Source organism: Macaca mulatta, chromosome 4 (assembly GCF_049350105.2).
Source record: "Macaca mulatta isolate MMU2019108-1 chromosome 4, T2T-MMU8v2.0, whole genome shotgun sequence".
Taxonomy (NCBI): Eukaryota; Metazoa; Chordata; class Mammalia; order Primates; family Cercopithecidae; genus Macaca; species Macaca mulatta.
The window spans coordinates 129,486,938-129,512,542 of NC_133409.1; the positions used below are offsets into that span (position 1 = coordinate 129,486,938).

Sequence of the window (25,605 nt, forward strand, 5' to 3'; positions counted from 1 at the left end):
TTCTATTGATCCCAGGTCTTTAGATCATAACTCTTTCAATCAACTGCCAATTGGAAAATTTTTAAATCTACACAAAGCCTGGAAGCCCACACTTTCAGTTGTCCTGCCTTTCTGGACTGAACCAACGTACATCTCTATAATTGAATGATGTCTCATGTCTCCCTAAAATTAAGCTATATCCCAATCACCTTGAGTACACGTTCCCAGAATCTCCTGAGGACTGTATCACGGGCCATTGGTCACTCATATTTGGCTCAGAATAAATCTCTTCAAATATTTTACAGCGTTTCACTCTTTTCCCTAACATTGATAATCATTGATTCTATGTGAGGAGTATAAGAAAGGTCATTATACTTTTGTGTTATTTTTATACGTTAGAAATTTATACAATAAGAGGATAAAAAGGCATAAAATTAGAAAGTGAATGTAAAGTGAAACTGCATACTCACCTGATAAAGACTCAGAATATTAATTCAATGATTACGTTGTTGTGCACCTACTAAGTGCCAGATTCTGTGTGAGGTTCTGGAGGTAGAAAGTGAACAAGACAAACTCAGTCTCTGCCCTCGAGTAGCCTATATATCTATAAGAATGGAGACAAGTAAACAGGTGATTAAAATCAGGAGCTTCCAGGAGAACACCCAAGCATTCCTCAGTGTTACCAGATCATCCAGCCAGCTTCTGAGGAGGAAACGCAGGGAGGTGTCTCTGGGATTCCGTTGAGTGCTGCCCTCTAGAGGTGTCACTGAGAAAAACACTTCCCAGTCCGGACCAGAGTCCCTCAGTAACTGCCTGAGGGTTTTCCGGAGTGAGTCTTGGACAAACTCAGGAGATCTTGTCCCCTGGATGGTAGCAGAAAAAGAGGGTTTCAGGTGAGGTGGTGTCCTGTGAGGGGAACTTCCAGTGAGCCCCTTCAGCCTTACAGCGCCGTGTGGACCTGAACCTCGGGACGGCACTTTCTCCATTGCTTCACGAAGGCTTGGGACTTTAGCCTCACCCTTTCTCAATCCTACGAATAAACAAGCACACAAAAAATCCACACACTGTCAAGTTTGTTTTTTTTTTTCTTTTTTCTTTTGTACAAATGAATACCTCGTTTCACTGTTACCCAGACGTCAGCTCTGCAGCTCAGGGATACGTTCAGAGCCCGGGCAGGAAGAGTTCAGCAGGAGGGAGGGAGGGGCAAGGCAAGGAGGAACCCAGGCTCCCTGGTCTCCTTCCAGTCTGACTTGAAGACGGGGGCAGGGCTCACTGCAGCCCTTGCTCAGGCTTCTGGGGTCTCAGTGCCCTAAGGCTGATGATCACAACCCAGTCCTCAGCCTCACAAGCACATCCCACTTGCCAACCCCACCCCACCTCTGTCACCCTCCTGCCAGGACCACCCACCATTCCTAAGGTTTTTCCTGAACTGGACGCTGGATTAATTGCTGGCACACCCTTTCTGCCCCCGCCTACCCCCCACCCCCACCCCGCCCCGGCCCGCCCCGCCCCGCCCCACCATGACCTCTAGATCCTGGTCCTGTGTGATCACAGATCCACAACCAACTCTGTTCCACGGAGCAAGCTAGAAACCCCCAAATTCCTGACATTTCACCATAAAGAAGTCTATTAAGGCATAATTAGCCATTTCAAACACCACTACTGTTTATTACTTGATGTATGTGGGTCCGGCCCTGTATGATACATTTTGAAAACATTAAAACATTCTGTTAAGAAAACGTTCTATGCCCATTTTGCAGATGAGGGAACTAACGCTTAAAGATGTTAAGTGCTGATTCCCAGATCACACAGCTATTATGAGGCAGAGCCAAGATTGGAACCAGATCATATTAACAGTGAAATCCTGAAAATCTTTGTAAGTATCTGCTTTAACTTTTATTTTTATAGATTCTGCCTATTAAGTCAACTGCATCATTATGTAACAACTGATTTTCATATTTATATTAAATACCTGCATCCACTCAGAGTTTCTGATCAGATTTAGACAACCTTGCTGGCTGCCATTCCAGCTACTCTCAGGAGAAAGTGTAATTTATTTCAAAGTTTAAATTACTGGACACAGGTCAACAAGAGAGTATATATTCAGTGATCTTTGATTTAAATTTTTTGAAAAGGGTGCTATGAAATAGCAGCCATCTCTCAGAGTTCCAAAACGTGTATTTAATGAGCATTTATTATATACCTGCTACTTTTCCAAGTGCTTTGCATGACTTTGTAATTTAATTTTCATACCAATCTTTAACAAAACCATCATAAGTATATCCATTTCATAGGTTAGGATACTGAGACACAGAGAGATTCAACAATGTGTCCAAAATCAAGAAGCCAGGACATGAAAATAGTGATATTAAACCCACATAGCCATATCATAAACCAGAGATTTTCATTAAAAATAACATTACTGTGGGGACCCTAATTCCTTCCTCAAATTGAGAATTCTACTCTATTGTGTTCCATTTACTCCAGGAGGGGAAATTATCGTTGCAAGAGTTAAAGTTGTGCAACAGCAGGACCTATCTCATGCTTAGTAGGGCTCCTAACAAGTGGGGTGATATAAACTACAACAGAGGTTCCTTGGTGGCAGAATCTTTGATAGTTGTTAGCCCATTGCATAGCCCACACTGAGGACACAAAGGCTGTGGTCTGATCTCACCCGGAGACACATGGTTTCCTATGATATGACAACACCGAAACTAGAAGAACTGCCTGATCCCTTAACTCCAGTGACATCCTCTCTCAAATCATGACCTAATCACGGACATGGGAGCGATCAGGGTGTACATGAAGTGAACTAAAAGATTGAGTGGCTATGTGCTGTGATCCATGCCTTTTTCTTGATGAATCTAGTCTAAATTTCCCAATGGCCATGACCAGACCCCTCTGTGTGCACTGCCAAACTCAGAAATCTTATAGCCTCCAAATTGTTTACCAGACATTAGCCATTCAAAGTTAAAAGTCTATAATGCTATGGAATGACCTATCAGGAGCCCATTTACTGACTCTGCTTTTGGTTTGAAGAGAAATTTCTAGAGTCAGCAGAAGATCCGGAAAAGTTAAGAAATGGTAAGACCAAGTCTCTACATGTCTCTGACGAAGGTATCTAGTAGAAAGTACACTTGAAGGTTTTAATACCAGGCAGTGTCTATGTGTGTGAAAGGTGGTAGTTGGGGTGGTGGAGAGGGAAAAAAGTGGTTAAAGTAGAAAGGGTGGGGCTCCTTGAGCAGGTCTGTCAACTCTCTCCAGGTTAAAAGGGCCAAACCCCTTAGAGTATTTGCTAGAGGAGCCATCCCCAGCGAGTTGAGAATGGCCTCTCCTTGCTTTCATGCTTTCGACACTGTGAATGAGCTGTGGTTGGTTCAGGATCCCACATACCCCTCCCCATCTAAGGACACGCACGGACGTGCATTGGAGGAAAGGAATTGAAACAGGTCCATCTTGAATTCATTTCTCTTATTAATTTGACAAGGTGATATTCTTGCAACATTGTAGGCTTAGATGATGAGACAGTGTTGAATTGGTTGGAAGTCCAGGTCAGAGGGTGAGGAGGGACATGAGCCAGGGCAGCAGCAGTAGGGTGAGGAACACAGCACCCACCCTGCGCACACTGTCCAGTGGGGGTATTAAAGAGCACACAAAGGGCCTACATAGAAACTTCTCTCAGAACTGTGTTTAATGTCTTTACAACATGAGATTTACTTTGAAAAATTCCCATGTTAAATGGCGTCTGACTGGTGGGCTTGCAGCAACCTCTCCCAACTTCTTCCTAAAATATCCATGAAGATACACCAACACAAAAAATACAAGGGACCTATTATGTATCTGGAAGAGGAATAAAAACATAAATGAAATAACACGTTAGAAGGCAAGAGGAAGATTAATAAGAAAAAGAAGGACTACAGGAAGCTAAAAACAAATTCTATTTCCTTTGAGAGGTTATACCAGGCAATAATTTCTTTTCTGTTTTATAAATTTAGTCATTTCAGTGAACATTTCTTCATGCTGAAAGACTGGGATTCATAGACATCTCACTCTCCTTTTTTTTCCTTCTTTCTAAAGATGGAAGTTTGATGTTCCAGCAAGTGCCAATAGTTGAGATTGATGGGATGAAGCTGGTGCAGACCAGAGCCATTCTCAACTACATTGCCAGCAAATACAACCTCTATGGGAAAGACATAAAGGAGAGAGCCCTGTACAGTACATTTTCTGTTCTTCCATCCACAGAGAACACAGAGCGATTTAGGTCCTTCTTTGAGTGGGTGGGACCGTGGCAGGGGCATTATGGTCAGCAACAGGCTGGGCCTTGGGCATGTATACTGAGGTGCAGTATTCCAGAGTCCCATCTCTCGCCCTAGGCATGTCTTTATCTTTTCAGTGGCTACATGATTTGAGCCTCCAAACTACAAAAGAGATTTTTTCACCCAACCGTATGGATTAACACCTAATGGGAATAAAGAAAACCTAAAGTCACAGTCAGTACTCTGCCCCAAGTAGAAACTGTAATCTTCTGCCTGGATCACTGCCAATTTCAAAGAATGACAAGAACAAAAGCCAAGAGTGAAGAACTTCTTTTAGTTTCACGGATGACCCACAGAAGAGTTTGTACACATGGACAGAGGTCCAGTGAGAACCTCAAACTCAGTGTACGGTGAGATTGTCTTGAAAAACAGGCTTCTGGGCCTATGCCTATGTGCTGCCTCTTTTTTTTTTTTTTTAAAATGACAAACAACACTTCTTTTTTTTTTTTTTTTTTTTTTTTGAGACAGAGTCTTGCTCTGTAGCCCGGGCTGGAGTGCAGTGGCCGGATCTCAGCTCACTGCAAGCTCCGCCTCCCGGGTTTGCGCCATTCTCCTGCCTCAGCCTCCTGAGTAGCTGGGACTACAGGCGCCCGCCACCTCGCCCGGCTAGTTTTTTTGTATTTTTAGTAGAGACGGGGTTTCACCGTGTTAGCCAGGATGGTCTCGATCTCCTGACCTCGTGATCCGCCCGTCTCGGCCTCCCAAAGTGCTGGGATTACAGGCTTGAGCCACCGCGCCCGTTCTTGATAGCATGACACAAAGCAGTACCACAAAAGACTGAAAAGAAACAAACAGGCAAAAAAGGCCTGGTTCTATTAAGGATGGTAAGCAGATGGGAACCAATAAAAAACCAAGGTCCAAACTGAGAATAAAAAGTGAAAGAGCTCAAAGCAAAGAGAAAAGAGTTCAGCCCAGGTGCAGACTTGCCACAAGGCACAAGGAGCCTTTGTGGATACTGCACCTGGTTGAAGGCTGGGGTCCATGGCAATGGGCAACATAGACCATGTTTTGTCACAACCTCCAGAAAAACTGTGAAAGTGAATGAAGACAACCCAAATGAGAATAAGCAAAAGGTGTTTATTTTGAGCTTGCTATAGTAAGGAAGTCAGACACCATCACTTGCATTTGCCAGAGATTCAGAGGCAGTCGGGAAAGTCTGAGAGATTTATGGTGAAAAAACATATGTCCTGATTGCAGGTTGTTGGCATGAAGATGCTATAAGCTGGCTAACTAGAAGCATTAATTTCTATGTGATTGGTCAGATTTACTTTCTGTGTTTGGTCATAAACTGATAGTGGAGGCAAAAATTAGGAAAGTTGGCAGTTATTGACCAAATGCTGGCATATTTGAGTGTTGCAAAGGTCATGATGGAAGCTGTTTAGTCTATAAGGGCACTAAGAGGTAGAGGGTGTCTTAGCAGTTTGGCTGCTATAACAAAATACCATAGACTGGGTAAAGAACATATGTTTCTATCTCACAGCTCTGTAGGCTGGGAAGTACAAGATCAATGTGCCAGCAGATTCCACATCTGGGGAGCGCCTGTTCCTTGGTTCATAGACAACCAATCTCTGACTGTGTCCTCACATGGCAAACATGCCAAGGGAGTTCTCTAAGGTCCCTTTCATAAGGGGACTAATGTCATTCATGAGAGCTCCACCCCATGACTCCTGAAGGCCCCACCTACTAACAGCATCACATCGGGGGTCAGGATCCCAACATATGAATTTTGGGGAAACATAAACATTCAGTCAATAACATAAGGCAACAGAGAAATAGTGCCTGTGCATTTGTGGGACATTGACCTTCATGTCCAAAAAGCCTTCCTTGATGTTAATTGAACACTTGACTCTCAAGGCATGGTATGAAAATAGACTGTCAGGAAGTATTTCACAGGTTCTACCAAAGAGTCCCATGATACATGACTCTGAACTATGTATGCTACAATATAGCATTTGATGTTGCATTTTCTTTATGTATCAAGTAATTATTTACACTTAGATATATATACACAGTCTGAAAGGGTATTTGCCAAAATGTTACCTTAAATCAGTGATGTTGTATGTTTTCTCATTTTATTATTTATGATGTGAATGTGCTGAAATATTTTAATAAATATCACATATCACTAAAAATTTTGTTATGAAACATTTTATATATTCACAATAGTTGAAAGAAATATTTTAAGACCATATATACACCAACCACCTAGACAGCAAAATTAACATCTCCTCATCTGGGCTTTATCACATGGGGCAGTCACTCCACCCCTGTCTCCCTCAGTCAAACACAATTTTTTTTTTTTGCATTTCAAAGTAAGTTGCAGACATCAATGCAGTTCACCCTGGATACTGTGGCATGCAGATTATAACACAGTGAAATCAGTAAGCGCCAATGTTTCAAGAAAGGGGATGAATTCAAGTTCACCCAGGTTTACTTCAGATCCTAGAGCAGGAAATAAGGAGAGCATACAAGGAGAAATGAGGACTCTGATATAGTCTCCTCCTGGGGGAAGGAGGAGTCACTGCCCAAGAGATATTGGAGAGAGATAGCAGAGTGTAGAATCATGCCCTGAAAGTCAGGGCTGCATGCTGTAGGGTCTGGGGAACCCAGAACATGTTGTAGCAGGTGCTGAGCCCCTGGCCCATGTGGAAGATGCAAGCCAAGTGGGTGGTGTGGATGCTGCAGTGAGGTGGAATGAGAAGAGAAAATGAGAGCCTGAGCTCCAACCAAGGAATTAGCAGAGCTACACTTCTTACTCTCAATGAGTCAGGGAACATGGAGAAAACTCCGGTTCTCTCCACCCATGCAGTGAGGCAGCAGAGGTGGGAGAGTCAGGCTGGAGAAACTCAGGAAGAAGCAGGGGCCCCAGCCTGATTGTGCATGTGTTCCTGATCTGATTCCTCCAGTTATCCAGGTATGAAAGAGCCACGGACAAGATTACCTTGTTGGCAACGAGCTGAGTAGGGCTGACATTCACCTGGTGGAACTTCTCTACTACGTGGAAGAGCTTGACTCCAGCCTTATCTCCAGCTTTCATCTGCTGAAGGTGACCCATTTCACAGCCCAGAGAGGCAGCCCCACATCTCCCATCTTGGGATCTCATATCTGGGCCCTGGGACTGGCCACATTCTGACCCAGCCTTCTCCAGGCCTTCAGTGACCTCACGTCTCCAAAGTGAGCTTCCAGGCCCTGATTCCTCACAATCAGGGAAAGATTCTTGTTATGTCTTGTTCCTCACAAGCAGGGAAAGATTCTTATTACGTTCATGAAATGTGTGGTGCATGCTACCTCATGAAGAGCATTTGCCTTTTATCATGGAAACGACCCAGGGCCCAGCATCTCTCCCCATGCCTCTATTTCAGTGTGGTTTCTGTTCCTGAGTTCTCTGTGATGTCCTTTATCCCACATGTCCCCTTGTCTTCCCGCACCAAGTGTGTCTGAGCAGGGCCCTTTCCATCTGGTTTCCTCCCTGGGCTCTGCCTTCTGCTTTCTGACATTGTGTTCCTCTGTGCACAGCTCTCCAGCACTCTGCCCCCAACACTGTATCTCTCACTGAGAAAAGGTGGTCCCACGGTTTGTCTTTAATATTTTCTATAACATTTTCCTTTCCAACTCATTTCCCCATATTTTTACTTCTGCTTAGAGACTGATCTGTGTTGATATCTCACAGACACATTGATTTTTCTTGTCTTATACAAGAGTCACTAATCTATAGGATTAATATGTAAGAAGAAACATGGGGATGACTGAGTGGATTAAAATCTGACTGAACGACATCTTTGGGGAAAATACAAGTGAGCTCTTGTATTTTCTTTTTCCTTTTCTCTTTATTTCTCACTCAATGTCTGTTTCTGCCTCCATGCTGGTGCTGATGGCGCAGACTTGCTTGGTCTTTGTGTAGAAGGGTCTCAGATTCCCTGGGCAGTATAAATGGTGGTGGCAGGCCTTGGCTTCACTCTGAGGCTGTGCTTTGTGAATTACAGGCCTGAAAACAAGAATCAGCAACTTGCCCACAGTGAAGAAGTTTCTACAGCCTGGCAACCCAAGGAAGCCTCCCATGGATGTGATAACTTTAGAAGAAGCCAGGAAGACTTTAAGGTTTTAATAAAGCACACATGGAGGCCAAGAACATGCAAGACCCATATTCTAAAGTTTTGCAGCAATAAAGTACTTTACCTAAGTATCGATTGTTCCTGTTGTAAAGCTAATGAACTCTTTCCAATCACATGCTAATTAAATAATAAATCTCCTATTTGTTGATTTGGTTAAAATTAATTTCTTTTCATTAGGATCTGATATGAATTCAGATTTCCAGTCTCCTCCTAACCTACCACTTTCGTGAAATTAAAAGTTCAGTAAAAAAAATACTGTAGATTACGTGGTTTGTTTACTTTTCCAAGAATTGTCCTGTAACATTTGTCATACAGTCTATTAAAATGTCAATGTAGAAATGCGCTCCTGACATTTTCAGGTATGCACAGGAGAAGAGTTACCATTCTGGGTAATGGCATAAAGACATTTTCTTCTTTTCCTGCAGTCATTTTATTTCTGATAAAAGTGTTCTTCCTCAACCATTTGCAAAATAACCATTCTTTCTGCTGCGGATTCCTCAGTTTTCTAGGAGGTGAGGAAATATTGAAGAGCAAACAGACCCACCCTCTTCTCTCAGGCCACCCTGTTGTCCCTTACAGGCGGGTGCTCCTGGCTCATCCTCACTCTGCTCCTTAAGGCTCTGTGGGGCCCCAGTCGTGAGCCTTCCCTCAGTTCGCTCAGTTCTACTCAGGCCAGGGCTGCCAAGATACAGATGGTATATGTGAATTACATACAAATAACTATATGCAAAATCATTTTTTCCCTGTGTGTCATTGTGCCAGAGTGCCTGGATTAGGAGTGCTTTCCAGGAATCTTTCCCTGCATCTTCTAGCTTCTGGGGGCTCTTGGCCTTTCTGGACTTTCATGGATAGTGGCCACATTGCTCTAATTTCTGCCTCTGTCTTCCTGCACCTCACCCTCGCCATGTTGTGTCTTCTTTTCACTCTGCTGTGACGATAATTGTCATTGGATTCAGGGCCTATCCAGATATACCAAGATGATCTCATCTCAAATTCTTTTACTTCATTACATCGGCAAAGAGCCTTTTTCCAAACAAGATCACATTCACAGGGTCTAGGGATTTCCGTATGGACCTATCTTTCTTGGGGGCCAACATAACCACCTAGATGGGACAGATGAAGAAAGATTATTTGCAATTGATGAATCCAGGTGATGGATACTTTCAGATTTGTTATATTATGGGCAATTCGAGTGACGCAAAGAGGAAAGCACATGCAAACAGGGTTCCTGGATTTGGCAGATAAAATACAGGACACCCACCTAAATGTGAATTTCAGATAAACAATAAAGAATATTTCAGTATAATCATGTTTCATGCCATGTTTGGAAATAGCTATAACTACAAAATTATTAATTATTTGCCTGAAATTCACGTTGACATGGATGTTCTATACTTTATTTGGCAACTCGGTAAGAAAAGAGTGCCATCAGCTTGCCCTCCACAGACATCCCCCCCAGCTATGCTCACAATAGAGATTTTTCAGTTGCCCTAGTCCTTGCATCCAACTCATGAAAAAAAGCATCTTTAAAAAGCCAATTTCTGCTGACTTGTAGAGAGAGCAAAATCCAGGTGACATGTATTATTTGAACTTTAATTGCCAACCTTGAAAAGGAACATGTTTAACCAGTTTCTTCTGATAAGCAGATCACTTACTCATGTCTTACAATCCAGTAGGTGGTCCCTTGGCCATGAAATGTGTGGGAGTGGCTTCTCCCTAACTTCACCCTTCTCCTTTCAGTGGGAGGGAACTATTGAAAGGAACAATGACCTTATAAATACATTAGGACCTGGAACTCAGTTGTCGAGCCACGACAGTGACAGCGTTTAACAAAGTAAGTACTGATCTTATAAATCTCTCTACATTGCCTCACACTCTCCTCTCTAGCCTCCTAGAAAAATATGCTAGTATGTGTCCTTAAGACAAGAAAAAGTCTGTTTTTACTCATATCGTGCCATCTTTGTGTGTTTGGGTGACAGTTCAATAATTGTTTATTTCTTTTCTGTTGGATGTATCTTTAGAGAAACGTAAAAATGAAGAATTTAGAAAACCAGGGCCTCAGCATTTAATGGTTTGGGAAACAATGACATGAGGCGAAAAAAGAAATGGTAGTAATTTAAACAATCTGAGAATAATCAGTGCTGGAAGAAGTGGCAATGTATGCAAAAATTTCTTTCTCTATGTAAGTAGTCAACACACAATTGCTGTAAATTGTGATACTGTAATACTATATTGGCTGTGAAAATTTAAAACTAAGGTTTATTATAATTAGAGGAAATTAGTTTGAATGTCAGGGGAACTAGATTCTAGTTGAGCCTTTGCCACTAATTAGCTCCATGACAAGTCATATTTTGTCCCTGGAGTTCTACCGACTCCTGGCCAATCTAGAGGATAGTTAAGAAAGAGACTCCGACTGTTGCTGCCCTTTGAACTGTGTAATTCTTTGTATGGAGAAGTGACCTGCCCACTCTAGGATGTTTCTAGGTATCCCTGCCCTCTACCTACCTGATTTGTAGCCCCCTCTCCCTCCCTGCAGATGTGACAATCCAAAATATCTCTAGACCTTGCTCAATGTCCTCTGGAGCAGAGGAGCCAAATCCCCCCTGGTTGAGAACCATGGGACCACATGACCTCATGGGACTAAGCAAGGCTGTGTTACTGATGCGCCCCACTGCTTGGACGTTCACTGAAAACTTCCTGTTAATCCCCATGGACTGATTAATGAATATCATTAACCTCTGTACAGGAGCTAAAAAGGAAAGAGAGAGAGAGAAACAGAGCCATCATATGACAGATTTCATATAAGTCTGGATTCATATAAAAATGTATTCCTATTAGAGTTCTATGGCCAAAATACAGAGATATAGAGAGATGGATACAAGATAGATAATAGATGATGAAGAGACAGATTACAGATAGATAGATGCATAGAATGATAGATAAAATAATACATATGTGGATGGGTAGACAGATAGGGATTATAAATAGATACATATACATAGATTACTGATAGGTAAAATAATTGATGGATATATAGATCAAAGAAAAAGGATCCATGGGCTACTCAGTGTGTCCAGAGACTCACCCATCTTCTAAGCATCGGGACAAGAGCAAACACCCATTGCTGAGTTCCTACTATGAATTTTTGGTACATTATCTCATTTAACTTTCTCAACAACCCCCAAAAGTAGAAATAACTACCTCTATTCTAAGAATTAAAGAGATTAAACAACCTACAGCTTTTATGAACCTCATAATGGGAGGAGTCGTGATTTATCTCATTCTCCCTTCTCTCTGATAAGAAACAGTGTCATTGGGACAAACTCAGAGATATAAGTAACTCTTTTAATTAACTCCTGGAATTATGAGAGCTTACATTCCGTTAAAACAAGCCCATTTTTAATTGATGTAAATACAGTTATACTAGTCTTCAACTCACTCTGGATTTTAGGTTGTCAAAGTAGAAAAAGGCACACTTTTATTAATTTTTTCTTCCAAGCAAGCCCCTGAAAAGTTGCTCACAGGAGGAACTCAGGAATTAGATGTTCCCGTCTCACCCTCTCCTTCCAACATTTAGTTGGCTAATATACTCTGAATAGGAAAATATAAAACAACTTCTCAGAGAGGAGCTGAGAGCCAGGTTACGGGGTGGAGTGGAAAAGCTCTGGACTTGCAATCAGAAGTTCAGGCTGACCCAACACTCACCAAGTGTGCAGCATGGGACAGGTGCTTTAGCTCTCTGAGACTCAGTGTGCCCATCTTTAATTCGGATAATAGGAGCCATTTCCCAGGGTTGTTGCAGAAGGTAGACACACTCCCTAGATATTGACCGTGAATGAGCAGCATGTGTATGTGACCCATGGCAAATCCTTGAGCTCTCTGGTTCTCATTTTCTGTTGACCCAGCAAAGCTCAACGGTAACCTTTGTCCTAGTCTTAACCTGACCCTTGGAAACCTCATATTGAGAAGGTGAAATGTTAGTTATCAGCAGGAGAATTGTGATAAAATATTATGTAAGATAAAAATTCATTTCCTGTTGAAACATGATCCTCAATCAATGGCTAAGGGAGCTTAGTGTGGGGATTAGAGTTACAACACTGTGAACTAATCCATAACAATTAAACAACTACACCCCACACTTTCGTGTGAATTTCACTCTCCCTTCCTTTCTGCTGAATAACGCTATTTCCATTTCCCAAGTTAGGAAAACAATGTCAAAATATCTAGGTACAAAACAGGTGAGTTGATTCAGTATGATTTCAAAGAATTATTTACTTTTCAAAGGCTAAACTATTGACTCCCACTTTTTAAAATGTAGACATTTAAAAGATTTTGATTTCTATTTATGCATCCAACTAACATATGAAAAAAAGCTCATGATCACTGGTCATTAGAGAAATACAAATCAAAATCACAATGAGATACCATCTTATGCTAGTCAGAATGGCGATCCTTAAAAAGTCAGGAAACAACAGATGCTGGAGAGGATGTGGAGAAATAGGAATGCTTTTATACTGTTGGTAGGAGTGTAAATTAGTTCAACCATTGTGGAAGATAGTGTGGTGCTTCCTCAAGGATCTAGAACTAGAAATACCATTTGACCCAGCAATCCCATTACTGGGTATATACTCAAAGGATTATAAATCATTCTACTATAAAGACTCATGCACACTTATGTTTCTTGCGGCACTGTTCACAATAGCAAAGACTTGGAACCAACCTAAATGCCCATCAGTGATAGAATGGATAAAGAAAATGTGGCACATATACACCAAGGAATACTATGCAGCCATAAAAAAAGGATGAGTTCATATCCTTTGCAGGGACATGGATGATGTTGGAAACCATCATTCTCAGTAAACTAACACAAGAACAGAAAACAAAACACTGCATGTTCCTACTCATAAGTGGGAGTTGAACAAGGAGAACACATGGACACAGGGAGGGGAACATCACACACCGGGACCTATAGTGGGGTGGGGGAGTTGGGGAGGGATAGCATTAGGAGAAATACCTAATGTAGATGACTGGTTGATAGGTGCAGCAAACCAGCATGGCACATGCATACATATGTAACAAACCTGCATATTCTGCACATGTACCCCAGAATTTAAAGTATATAAAAAAGATTTCGATGTCTAAATTTAAGTCATACATACATTTTTAGAAGTACATTGGTTGAGGGCAGGTGCAGTGGCTCACGCCTGTAATTCCAGCACTTTGGAAGGTTGAGGCAAGCAGATCATCTGAGGTCGGGCATTCGAGACCAGCCTGGCCAACATGCTGAAACCCTGTCTCTACTAAAAATACAAAATTAGCTGGGTGTGGTGGCATGTGCTGGTAGTCCAAGCTACTTGGAAGGCTGAGGCAGGAGAATCACTTGAAACTGGGAGGCTGAGGTTGCATGAGCTGAGATCACGTCATTGTACTCCAGCCTGGGAAAAAACAGTGAAACTCCGTCTCAAAAAAAGAAAAAGAAAAGAAAGAAAAGAAAAGAAAAGAAAAGAAAGAAAGAAATACATTATTTGTTAAAGGCAAGTATATTTTTCTCCTAAACTCAACAACCACAAAACATTGCAAGAAGAATCTTAATGTTTAATATCAGAGCTAGGGGTTTGGAGAGAAAATGCAACTGTTCCTAAGTCCTGGCACTGGAACTCCTGCTTTCAATGAGTCCTGTGTCTTTCCACTCACATTCATGAGACAATTAGTTGCATCTGTCCCTGCAGTCACTGGTTTTCATTCTCTGATACTCTGCTGTGTTCCACCTCCCAAACAGCCTGGGATAGAGCAAGGGCTATCAAACTTCACTGATGAGCCCACTCAATTTATCTCTAACCATTTACAATGACCAAGTCAGCATGCACACATGCAAACATCCATACACACAACATACAGATAACTGAAACTAACAACTCATGAAACATTACTTACCCTTCCACATGTCAGACTCACTGATATTTTCTATTCTTTTCTATTTTATTTTAAAAAGTAGTGGGATTTCACAATCTACTGAAAGATTACCATGCATATTTGAGAAACACTAACATAGAAAATAAGACTCAGTGCTTGGTTTTTAATAGCAGTGAGTCTGAATCCCAGATCCACCACTTAATCTGGGCAAGTTATTTTAAAAACCTCAGTATCCTTAACTGTAAAATGAGAATAGCTACAGCATTCACCTTAGGTGATTTTTGTAGGATAAAATGAAGAGAAGTTTAGAAGAATGACCAGTGAGTGACTGACATTGAATAAATGCTAGCTCCTTCCATATCTTGCAAAGTTAATGCAGCAGCATCTCTTTTGCCAGATTATAAAACAAAATGCTCCCCCACAGAGTTAGAATATAGAATGCCAAAAGAAGCAAGGGATTAGCATTCTCTGTCTGTTGAAATAATTTGGATATTCTAGCTATAGTTAAGTCTGAAGCCTAATTTCTGGTTTTGATCAAATGCAGTCTCACAGCCAAAGAGCTGAAGGGTGACTTAGCTCCCTGCTGGTCCTCCCTGTCAGTGACATCCTCTGGGTTCACAACCAGTTCATGGGTTCCCAGGGCATTCACCCAGCTGGCTTCCAGGCATGCCTTCATTTTAGTCCTTGGTGTAGATATTCATGTCCATCACCAACTGGAGTGTGACTGTGAACATTGCATTTCTCTGATGTTCCATTTCATTAACTAAAAAATGGAGATAACAACCATTTCATGGTACTATAAGGAGGGTTAAAGATATAAAATATTAAAAGGGACTAGCATTGAGGAAGGATCATTAGGAAGTTTTCAATAAATACTAGTTCTTGAATTCTTCCTCTTCCCATTAACTCCTATACATGTATTATTACCACATACTCTCACCTCTTAGGCTGCCAAGAAAAGTCACAGTTAGCCAATGAAGACTTGAGACTGGTTTCCTGGAATCTGAGGGTGGTCACTGCTGGGTAACAATTTGGGCCAAGAAAACATTCCAGGAACTCCTCCAACCCAGTCTTGAAGAAGGCAGCTTGTTCTTTAGCATTGTTGGTGGTTCTCAACCACACATCCTAAAGTACATTTTGATTCTATGGCTTCAATTATTCATTCATTCATTCAGGCTTAGAGAAACCTCCAGGAGACTGCTATCATGGCAGAGAAACCCAAGCTCCACTACCTCAATACACGGGGCAGAATGGAGCCCATCCGGTGGCTCCTGGCTGCAGCTGGAGTAGAGGTAGGTTCTGAGTTACGTCATCTTAAGTTGGATTTAAAATTGCATTATCACATGCTTTTCCCACAGAAACTATGCAATGATTACTTACTGAAGCATTGTGCCTTAAATAAAAATGGACTGTAATTAAGAAAAAGATGAACAGATTTGACCTAACAATTGTTAAAATTTCTTCTCATCTAAGAGCATACATATTAAAATATAATTAAGAAACTAATCACAAAGTGTAGAACTTAAGTGGATTAGAATTTAAACAAAGTGTAAAAAATAATTTATGGCATTCATACAATTAGAAACATGAATATTGACTATTTGATGACATGAAAGAATTATTATTAATATTTAATGTGTGATAATGTACTATGGCTGCCTTTAGAATAGTTTATGTGTTTTAGGAAAACACATTGAAGTATTTAAGGATTAATCATATGGATCTGGGATTTCCTTGGAATTATTACAAGAGGAGAAGTAGGTGGGCATAAATATATTTATTTATTTACCATAAATATATTTATTTATGCCCACCTATATATAATATCACATTGGTTTTGGTTGATAATTATTTATTCTAGGTGAGAAGTATAAGCAGAATTATTACGCTTTTCTGTTTATTTTTATTCTTGTTCATAATTTCCACAATAAAACAATAAAAATACATAATATTAAAAGAAGGTTGTAGTCAGAGGTAAAATGTAAAATGTAAACTACAAATGAGAGGCGGAAGGAAGTGGATTGTAACAAATTACCTATTAAAGATTGACTACATTCACAGCAATTATTTGGTTGAGCACTTATTAATTCCAGGTTCCATACTAGGTCATGGAGATAGACAGTGAAGAAGACAGACACAGTCCCTGCCCTGGGGCGGCCTACATGTCTATGAGGATGTAGACAAGTAAACACGTGGTTAAAATGAGGGGTGGAGGCTTCTAGAACACCCAAGCATTCCCCAGTGTTACCAGGCCATCTTCCTGGATGTTTGAGCAGGAAACGCTGGGAGGTGTCTGTGGGACTCCACTAAGCGCTGCCCTCTAGACGTGTCACTGAGAAAAACACTTCCCAGTCCAGACCAGAGTCCCTCAGTAACTGCCTGAGGGTTTTCCTCGGGGGTAAGTCATGGACAAACTCAGGAGATCTTGTCCCTCAGGTGGCAGCTGAAAAGGAGGGTTTCAGGTGAGGTGGCGTCCTGTGAAGGGAACTTCTAGCGCGCCCCTTCAGCCTCACAGCGCCGTGTGGACCTGAACCTCGGGATGGCACTTTCTCCATTGCTTCACGAAGGCTTGGGACTTAAGCCTCACCCTTTCTCAATCTTATGAAGAAATAATCACACAAGAAATCCAAACACTATCATTCCAGGTTGTTTCCTTTGTACAAATGAACACCCTGTTTCACAGTCACCCAGACATCAGCTCTGCAGCTCAGGGATGTGGTCAGAGCCTGGGCAGGAAGAGTTCAGCAGGAGGGAGGGAGGGAGGGGCAAGGCTGAGAGGAACCCAGGCTCCCTGGTCTCCATCCCGCCTGAATGCAGACCTTGCTCAGGCTTCTGGAGTCTCAGGGCCCTAGGGCTGATGATCATAACCTAGTCCTCAACCTCACAAGCACATCCCACTTGCCAACCCCACCGCACCTCGGCCACCCTCCTGCCTGAACCACCCACCATTCCTTAGGTTTGTCCTGAACTGGACGCTTTGTTAATTGTTGGCACGCACCTCCATGACCTCTAGATCCTGGTCCTGTGTTATCATAGATCCACAACAAACTCTGTTCCATGGAGCAAGCTAGAAACCCCCAAATTCCTGACATTTCACCATAAAGAACTCCCTAAAGTATAATTAGCCACTGCAAACGTCACTACTGTTTATTACTTGATGTATGTGGGTCAGGCCCTGTATCTTGCATTTTGAAAACATTACAAAATTCCATTTAAGAAAATATTGCAGATGAAGAATGTAAGGCTTGAAGATTTAAAGTAATAATTCCTAGATCACACAGCTATTTTGAGGCAGAGTCAAGATTGGAACCAGATCATAACAACATTGAAGTCCAAAAAACCATGAGAACTTTTGCTTAGACTTTTGGTTTGACATATTCTGCCTACTTAAGTCAACTGCATCATCATGTAATAACTGAATTTCATATCTGTATTAAATACCTGCATCCACCCATAGCTTCTGGTCAGATTGAGACAGTCTTGTTGCTGGCTGCCATTTCTACCAAAGTGACTTGTCCAGGACAAGGTGGAATTTACTCCCAGGTTTAAGTTACTGGATGTAGATAAAGAACTAAGTATAGTTTCAAAATTCTAAAGATAACTTATATTTAATGAGCAGCTACTATACACCTGCTACTTTTCTAAGTGCTTTGTGTGACCTTACAATTTAATCTTGATATCATCCTATACCATAGGTACCGTAAGTATACCCATTTCATAGATTAGCATACTCAGACACAGATTTGGTACATGTCCAAAGTCAAGAAGCCAGTACATGAAAATGGTGATATTGAACCCACAAAACCACATCAGAAACCAGAGGCTTTCATTAAAAATAATGTTAGTGTGGTACTCTAATTCCTTTATTAAATTGATAATTTAACCTATTGGGTTCCATGTACTTGAGAAGAGAAAGTTAGAATTACAAGTGTTAAAGCTGTGCAACAGCGGCGACCTATTTCACCCTTAGCAGGGTTCCCAAGAAGTGGGGTGATATAAATTACAGCAGAGGCTCCTTGGTGGCAGAATATTTGATGGCCATTAGCCCATGGTATACCCCATACTGGGGACAAACAAGGCTGTGGTCTAATCTCACCTGGAGACACAGGCTTTCCTAAGATATGACAACACCATAACTAGAAGAACTGCTCAGTGCCTTTTCTCCAGTGACGTCCCCTCTCAAAACATGACCTAATCATACACATTCATGAGGTCAGGGTAGAGGTGAAGTGAACTAGAAGATTGGGCAGCTACGTGCTGTGACCCATGCACTTTTCTCAATGAACTAGGTCTAAATTTCCAAATGACCATGACCAGACCCCTCTGTGTGGCCTGCCAAACTCAGAAATCTTATATTCTCCAAATCATGCACCAGATGGGGCCATCAAGGTCACAAGTCTATAATAGAATGAACTAACAAGAATCCATTTACTGTTTCTGCTTCCAGTTTGAAGAGAAATTTCTAGAATCTGCAGAAGATTTGGACAAGTTAAGAAATGGTAAGATCAATCTCTAAGTGCCTCTGATGAGTGTATCTAGTAGGAAGTACAGAGGGAGGCTTGAGAAGCCGGGAATGCCTATGTGTGTAGGCAGTGGTATTTGGACATGGTGCAGAGAGAGAAAGTGGTTAAAGTGGAAAGGATATGGCCACTTGAACAGGTCTGGCAACTCTCTCCAGGCTGAAAGGACCAGACCTCTCAGACTATTTGTTAGAGGAATGATCTCCCACCCCCAGAGAAAGTCCTTTCTTTGTTTTCATGCTTGGGACACCGTGAATGAGCTGTGGTCATCAGTAGAGGATCCCATACAGCCCTCCCCATCCAAGCACATGCAAGAACACGTGCTAGTCGAAAGGAGGAGAAATCGATGTGGCCATTGCCTTGAGGTTTTTCTTTCTTGGGGCGGGGTGTGACAAAGTAACACTGCAGCACTATTGCAGGCTTTGAAGAGCAGAGAAAGGGACCCTTACATAAAAACCTCTCAGAACCTGCCTTAAATGTTACAAACACCATGAAACTTACCCTGCGAACTTCCCGTTTTAAATGGCATCTTGTTGCCAGTCCTATTGTAACTTGTCCCAACCTCTTCCTAAAATATCCATGAAGATAAATCAACACAAAAAATACAAGAGTCTCACTATGTATCTGGAGGGGAAATAAAAACAAAAATGAAATAACAAGATTAAAAAGTAAAAGGAAGCTTCTTAAGAAAAAGAAGAACCACAGGAAGCTTTTAAAAAATGTTGTTTGGGCCTGGTGTGGTGGCTCAGGCCTGTAATCCCGGCTCTTTGGGAGGCTGAGGCGCGCGGATCATTTGAGGTCAGGAGTTCGAGAACTGTTTGGCCAACATGATGAGACCCCATCTCTACTAAAAATACAAAAATTAGCCAGGTACGTTGGTGCATGCCTGTAATCCCGACTACTCAGGAGGCTGAGGTAGGAGAATTGCTTGAACCCAGGAGGAGGAGGTTACAGTGAGCTGAGATCGTCCCACTGCACTCCAGCCTGGGTGACAGAGTAAGACTCTGTCTCAAAAAACAAAACAAGGAAAAAGGTCGTTTCAGATGAAATCTTACCAGGCAATAATTTCTTTTTCCTTTCACAAATTTAGTCATTTCCAAAACCATTTTTTTCATCCTGAAAGGGTGGGTTTCATAGACATTTAATGCTCCTTTTTTTCCCTTCTTTCTAAAGATGGGAGTTTGCTGTTCCAGCAAGTACCAATGGTTGAGATTGATGGGATGAAGCTGGTGCAGACCAGAGCCATTCTCAACTACATTGCCAGCAAATACAACCTCTACGGGAAAGACATAAAGGAGAGAGCCCTGTACGGTATATTTTCTGTTATTCCATCCACAGAGAACACAGAGTGATTTAGGTCCTTCCCTGAGTGGGTGGGACCGTGGCAGGGCATCATGACCAGCAGCAAGCTGGGCCTTGGGCGTACATACTGAGGTCCAGTATTGCAGAGTCCCATGGAGATGAGGGAACAGTGAACATGGGGAGGGTTCAGGTGAGGGTGATTCTAGAAGAGGATGCAGTCCATGGATCCAGCACCCTGACAAAGGTTTCCAAACACTCATAAACCCTATGAACTGAGGAGGATAGGGAATCGTGATTCAGGTACTCAGAGCTTCAGAGGCTAGACTCTAGCCAATAGTGTAGGGCAAGGCACAGAATGTTTGAGAGTCTGTAGATGAAGGACTGGGGAGGGAAAGCTGCAAATGAGCTGAATCTCAGATCCCAGTAATTCCAAGAATTATGACCAGGAGCCTAAATTACCAACCAATTATATGGACTGGAATACTTGAGCAGGGCTAGTAGAGGCTGGCGCCCAGGATGCTGCGGTTACCTTGACAAATGGATAGAAGGCTGAAACAGCCAGATTGATTCAATACCAGCAAAACCCTGGGGTCTCCTCTCTGTTGTGAGGAGACCGCATGATTCCAAATAAATCCTGAATGGAACTGTTGGCAGCTTCTCAAAAACTTTAGCATAGTATTACCAATGACCCAGCAGTCGCTCTAGTAGGTACATCCCCAAACAATCAAAAATACATCCACACTACATCTCTTACATAAATGAACAATGCAAATAACAATACTCATAGTATTCAAAAAGTGGAAACAACTCAAATATCCATCAATCAATAAATGGAGGAGAAAAATGTGCCTTAGCCATGCCATGGAATGATGTTTGGTCATGAAAAGTAATGAAGTACTGATGCATGCTACAAGATGGTTAAACCATAAAGACATGTTACATAAAAGAAATGAGATACAGAAGGCCATGCATTATAGAATTCTTTTTGTATGAAATGTCCAGATATTCAAATCCATAGAGGTAGAAAGTAGATTAGTGGTTGCCTGGAGCTAAAGAAGTGGGGCTTGAGGAAAAATGAATACTGCTAATGGTACAGATGTCCTTATCAGGGTGATAAGAATAATTCTGGAATTAGACTGTGATGATTTTTACAGAATTCTGTGAATGCACCAAAAACCACTCAGTAGTATAATTTAACAGATTGCAATTATAGTATGTGCACATACATCAATAAAGCTCTTGTTTTAAAAAGTATTGTGAAACTCCAGTTTGACACAAAAGAAGAAAAGTTTGCACTGGTTGTAACTGAATAGAGAATTTCACCAGGGAAGGGGATTCTTAGGTGGGGTCTCCAGAAAGTCACACCTGGCTAAAGTTGGGCAATAGCACATGGAGAGGGCTGTGGAAACACGTTTCATGGGTGTAATTGGAAGAACTGATAATCTGGGGCATAGGAGCCCTGGGAGCTGTAAAATGATGAGACAGGACAAGAAATACGGCTGAGAAGGTTGTGCCAGGGACTCTCTTAGGATTACTTAGGGGGCAGGTCTTTGGCCATCTGACTCACACTAAGTTCATGCACAGAACAAACCACAATGGAGTTGATAAATCTTGGCACAGCACCAGTGGGTACTGGCAGTGATTCCACCAATTTCTTTCATGACTGTGACCACCGATGCTCTTTTTCCTGTTTTAGGTCATGTGTGTAACAAAATTTAGAGATCTATCTACCTTGATAGGTTGTTTTAAGACATAAATGTTAATATACCTGTAAAAATCAGAGCATAATTACTAGACTATAAAAGGCACTCACTGGAGGTGAATTACTTTGCCACCATCTGACCCTCTATTTTCTTAGGTTTTTATAAACCTATAAAATCTAAGGCAAAAGGCATTTGACCGTTTGCTTGTCTTTCAGGATTGATATGTATACAGAAGGTATAGTAGATTTGACTGAAATGGTCCTTCTTCTGATCACGTGTCAACCTGAGGAAAGAGATGCCAAGACTGCCTTGGTCAAAGAGAAAATTCAAAACCGCTATTTCCCTGCCTTTGAAAAAGTAAGTGAAACTGTTCAGTGTTTGGGGAACTGAGTTTAGAGGCCAGTAGAAAAATAGTGGCTGGGCATTCCTGGGGCACTGACCTTCACTTTCAGTGAGACTTCCTGAACACCAATGCAGCGCTCTGGCTCTCTAGGCATTTTATGAAAATAGGCTTGGAGAAGCAATTGTATCACTTATACCCAAGCCATAATTTTCCAGTAAAATGTTAATTTACGGACCCCAACATTAAATTATCTGTTCAACAAAATCTCGTGTTCATAAGTAGAATATGGGCTGTGGAAGGCTCTTGACCACACTAGAGGTTGCTGTTGAGTCTATGGAACCCCATGGACTTTGATTGAAGACGAACATGATGAAAGTGATCCATCAGAAAACATTCTGGTACCATGTGCAGGAAGACAGGAGACCAATTGCCCAACCAGAGAATACTGTAGTGTTTCAGAGATGGGTATTTTTAAAAAGGAGAGTGATTGTGGGATGCAGAGGAAGATTTTGCAAAATGCATTTTATAGTAAGTTGTAGACATCAGTGCAGTTCACCTGTAAATGCTTCAGCTTGCAGATTATAACATAGTGCCAGTCAGGAGTGAGAGTCAATGCTGTAAGAAAGATGATGAATTCAGGTTCACCCAGGTTTACTACAGATCCCAGGGAGATATAGCGGGGAATGAGGAGAGCAGACAAGGAGAAATGAGGACTCTGAAATAGCCTCCTTCTGGGGGAAGAGTGTTGTCATGAAGGTGGAGTCTCTGCCCAAGGGAGATTGAAGAGGGAGAGAGCAGAATGTAGAGCCATGTCCTGAATGTGAGGGCTCCACATTGTAGGGCCTGGGGCAGACAGAACATGTGGCGGCGGGTGCTATGCTCCTGGCCCATGTGGAAGCAGCAAGCTGGGTGGGTGGTGTAGATGCCACAGCGATGTGGAATGAGAAGAGAAAATGGGAGCCTGAGCTCCAACTGAGGAGTGAGTAGAGTCACATTTCTTACTCTCTCATTCATTCAGATAATGTGGAGAAAGCTCTGGATTTCTGCACCCATGCAGTAAGGCAACAGAGGTGGGGAAAGTCAGGCTGGAGAGGCTCTGAAAGAAGCAGGGGTCCCAGCCTGGGTGGGCATGTGTTCCTGATCTGATTCCTCCAATTCTCCAGGTCTTAAAGAGTCATGGACAAGACTACCTTGTTGGCAACAAGCTGAGCCGGGCTGACATTCACCTGGTGGAACTTCTCTACTACGTGGAAGAGCTTGACTCCAGCCTTATCTCCAGCTTCCCTCTGCTGAAGGTGACCCATTTCACAGCCCAGAGAGGCAGCCCCACATCTCCCATCTTGGGATCTTGTATCTGGGTCCTGGGACTGACCATGTTTTGACCCCAGCCTTCTCCAGGCCTTCAGTGCCCCAGGGTCTCCAAAATCAGCTTCCAGGCTCCAATGTTGAGGAATGAAAACACTTTTGTTATGGAAAGGAAATTTGTGGTGCATGCTACCCCGCAAAAAGTATTTTGCCTTTTATCATGGGAAGGACCCAGGGCCCAGCATCCTCCCCATCCCTCTGTTTCAATGTGGTTTCTGTTCCTGAATTCTCTGTGACCTCCTTTATCCCATATGTGTCCTTGTCTTCCCACATTCAGTCAGTCTGAGCAGGGCCCTTTCCATCTGGTTTTCTCCCTGGGCTCCAGCTCCTGCTGTCAGACATTGTGTTCCTCTCTGCACAGCTCTCCAGCACTCTGCCCCCCACACTGTATCGCTCACTGAGAAAAGGTGGTCCCATGGTTTGTCTTTAATATTTTCTATAACATTTTCCTTTCCAATTCATTTCCCCATATTTTTACTTCTGCTTAGAGACTGATCTGTGTTGATATCTCACAGGCACATTGATTTTTCTTGTCTTATACAAGAGTCACTAATCTATAGGATTAATATGTAAGGAGAAAGGGATGACTGAGCTGCTTAAAATCTGAACGATATCTTTGGGGAAAATAAAGTGAGCTACATGTCCTTCCTCTTATCTTCATTTCTCACTGGGTGTCTGTTTCTGCCTCCATGCTGGCGCTGATGGAGGGGACTCGCTTGGTCTTTGGCAGGAGGGGCTCAGATTCCCTGGGAGGTATTAATGGTGGTGGCAGGCCTTGGCTTCACTCTGAGGCTGTGCTTTGTGAATTACAGGCCCTGAAAACCAGAATCAGCAACCTGCCCACGGTGAAGAAGTTTCTGCAACCTGGCAGCCCCAGGAAACCTCCCATGGATGTGAAAAGTTTAGAAAAAGTAAGGAAGATTTTCAGGTTGTAATAAAGCAGCCATGGAGGCCAAGGACATGCAAGACCAATATTCCAAAGTTTGCAACAATGAAGTGCTTTACCTATGTGTGGACTGTGCCTCTTGTAAAGCTAATAAACTCTTTCCAATTACATGCTAATTAAATAATAAATAACTCTTATTTGTCAACTTAGTTAAAATTGATCTGTTTTCATTAGGATCTGATATGAATTCAGATTTCCAATCTCCTCCTAACCTACCACTTCCTTGGAATTAAAAATTTGATAAGAAGAAGAAACTAGAGATTATGTGGTTTGTTTGACCTTTCCAAGAATTGTCTTATAACATTTGTCATACTATCTATTAAAATGTCAATGTAGAAATGCGCTCCTGACATTTTCAGGTGTGCACAGGAGAAGAGTTACCATTCTGGGGAATGGCATAAAGACATTTTCTTCTTTTCCTGGACAGTCATTTTATTTCTGATAAAAGTGTTCTTTCTGATGCATTTGCAAAACAATGATTCTGTCTACTGTGGATTCCTCAGTTTTCTAGGAGATGAGGAAATACTGAAGAGCCAGCAGACCCACCTTCTGCTCTCAGGCCACCCTATTGTCCCTTACAGACATGTGCTCCTGGCTCTTCCTCACTCTGCTCCTTAAGGCTCTGTGGGGACCCAGGCATAAGCCTTCTCTTAGTTCCCTCAGTGCCACTCAGGCCTGGGCTGCCAAGATACAGATGGTATATGTGAATTACATACAAATTACAATATGCAAAATTATTTTTCCCTGGTGTGTCATTGTACCAGAATGCTTAGATTAGGAGTGCTTTCTAGCTCCGCCCACATACTGGTCCTATAATGTGAATCTCTCTCAGGACACCTGGACTTCTGCATTTTGAGCTCTCCTCCTGTTAGAGTGAGCTTCCCCACAGTTGGCAGACTTGGTTGAGGGAGCAGACAGACACACAGGCTTTCTACCTGCAGCTTCACTTTGCTCTAGTCTCTTCTCCATTTACAACCAGAGTAGTTGTTCTAAAATGCAAATAGGAAAATAAAATCACAGAATTCTTCAGTGAGTCCTGACTGCATATAGAATGCATCCTCACACCCGTCCTCACTCCTTGATCTCCAGCCCAGTCAACCCTCTGG

General features: G+C 42.2%; 2 protein-coding genes and 1 long non-coding RNA gene across 4 annotated transcripts in view; 2 read left to right on the forward strand and 1 right to left on the reverse strand.

Moving 5' to 3' along the window:
• Positions 1-3,637: 3,637 nt before the first annotated feature.
• LOC144340339 (uncharacterized) lies at positions 3,638-12,238 on the reverse strand. The gene is made up of 2 exons (XR_013416338.1): positions 12,113-12,238; positions 3,638-3,819 (listed from the first exon to the last, which is right to left on the reverse strand). It is a non-coding gene; the product is annotated as an uncharacterized LOC144340339 (long non-coding RNA).
• Positions 10,104-24,753, forward strand: LOC709417 (glutathione S-transferase A5). 2 transcript variants are annotated; one of them, XM_001108174.5, is made up of 7 exons: positions 10,104-10,241; positions 15,496-15,612; positions 18,768-18,819; positions 20,014-20,146; positions 22,061-22,202; positions 23,352-23,483; positions 24,366-24,753. In XM_001108174.5, exons 2-7 carry the CDS (start codon positions 15,526-15,528, stop codon positions 24,486-24,488), a joined length of 669 nt encoding a protein of 222 aa, XP_001108174.3. In that variant the 5' UTR covers positions 10,104-10,241; positions 15,496-15,525; the 3' UTR covers positions 24,489-24,753.
• Positions 10,167-25,605, forward strand: part of GSTA1 (glutathione S-transferase alpha 1) — a 48,955-nt gene continuing 33,516 nt past the window's right edge. Inside the window, exon 1 of the mRNA XM_077998665.1 lies at positions 10,167-10,241. The gene's annotated coding sequence lies outside the window, so the exon portion shown is untranslated. The remainder of the gene's footprint in view (positions 10,242-25,605) is intronic.

Excerpts from the sequence above, each read along its gene's own strand:
- LOC709417 (XM_001108174.5), top strand. The coding sequence starts at position 15,526 with ATGGCAGAGAAACCCAAGCTCCACTACCTCAATACACGGGGCAGAATG. Across the intron at positions 20,147-22,060 it reads GACATAAAGGAGAGAGCCCT|GATTGATATGTATACAGAAG; the intron begins GTACGGTATATT and ends CTTGTCTTTCAG. Across the intron at positions 23,484-24,365 it reads CCAGCTTCCCTCTGCTGAAG|GCCCTGAAAACCAGAATCAG; the intron begins GTGACCCATTTC and ends TGTGAATTACAG.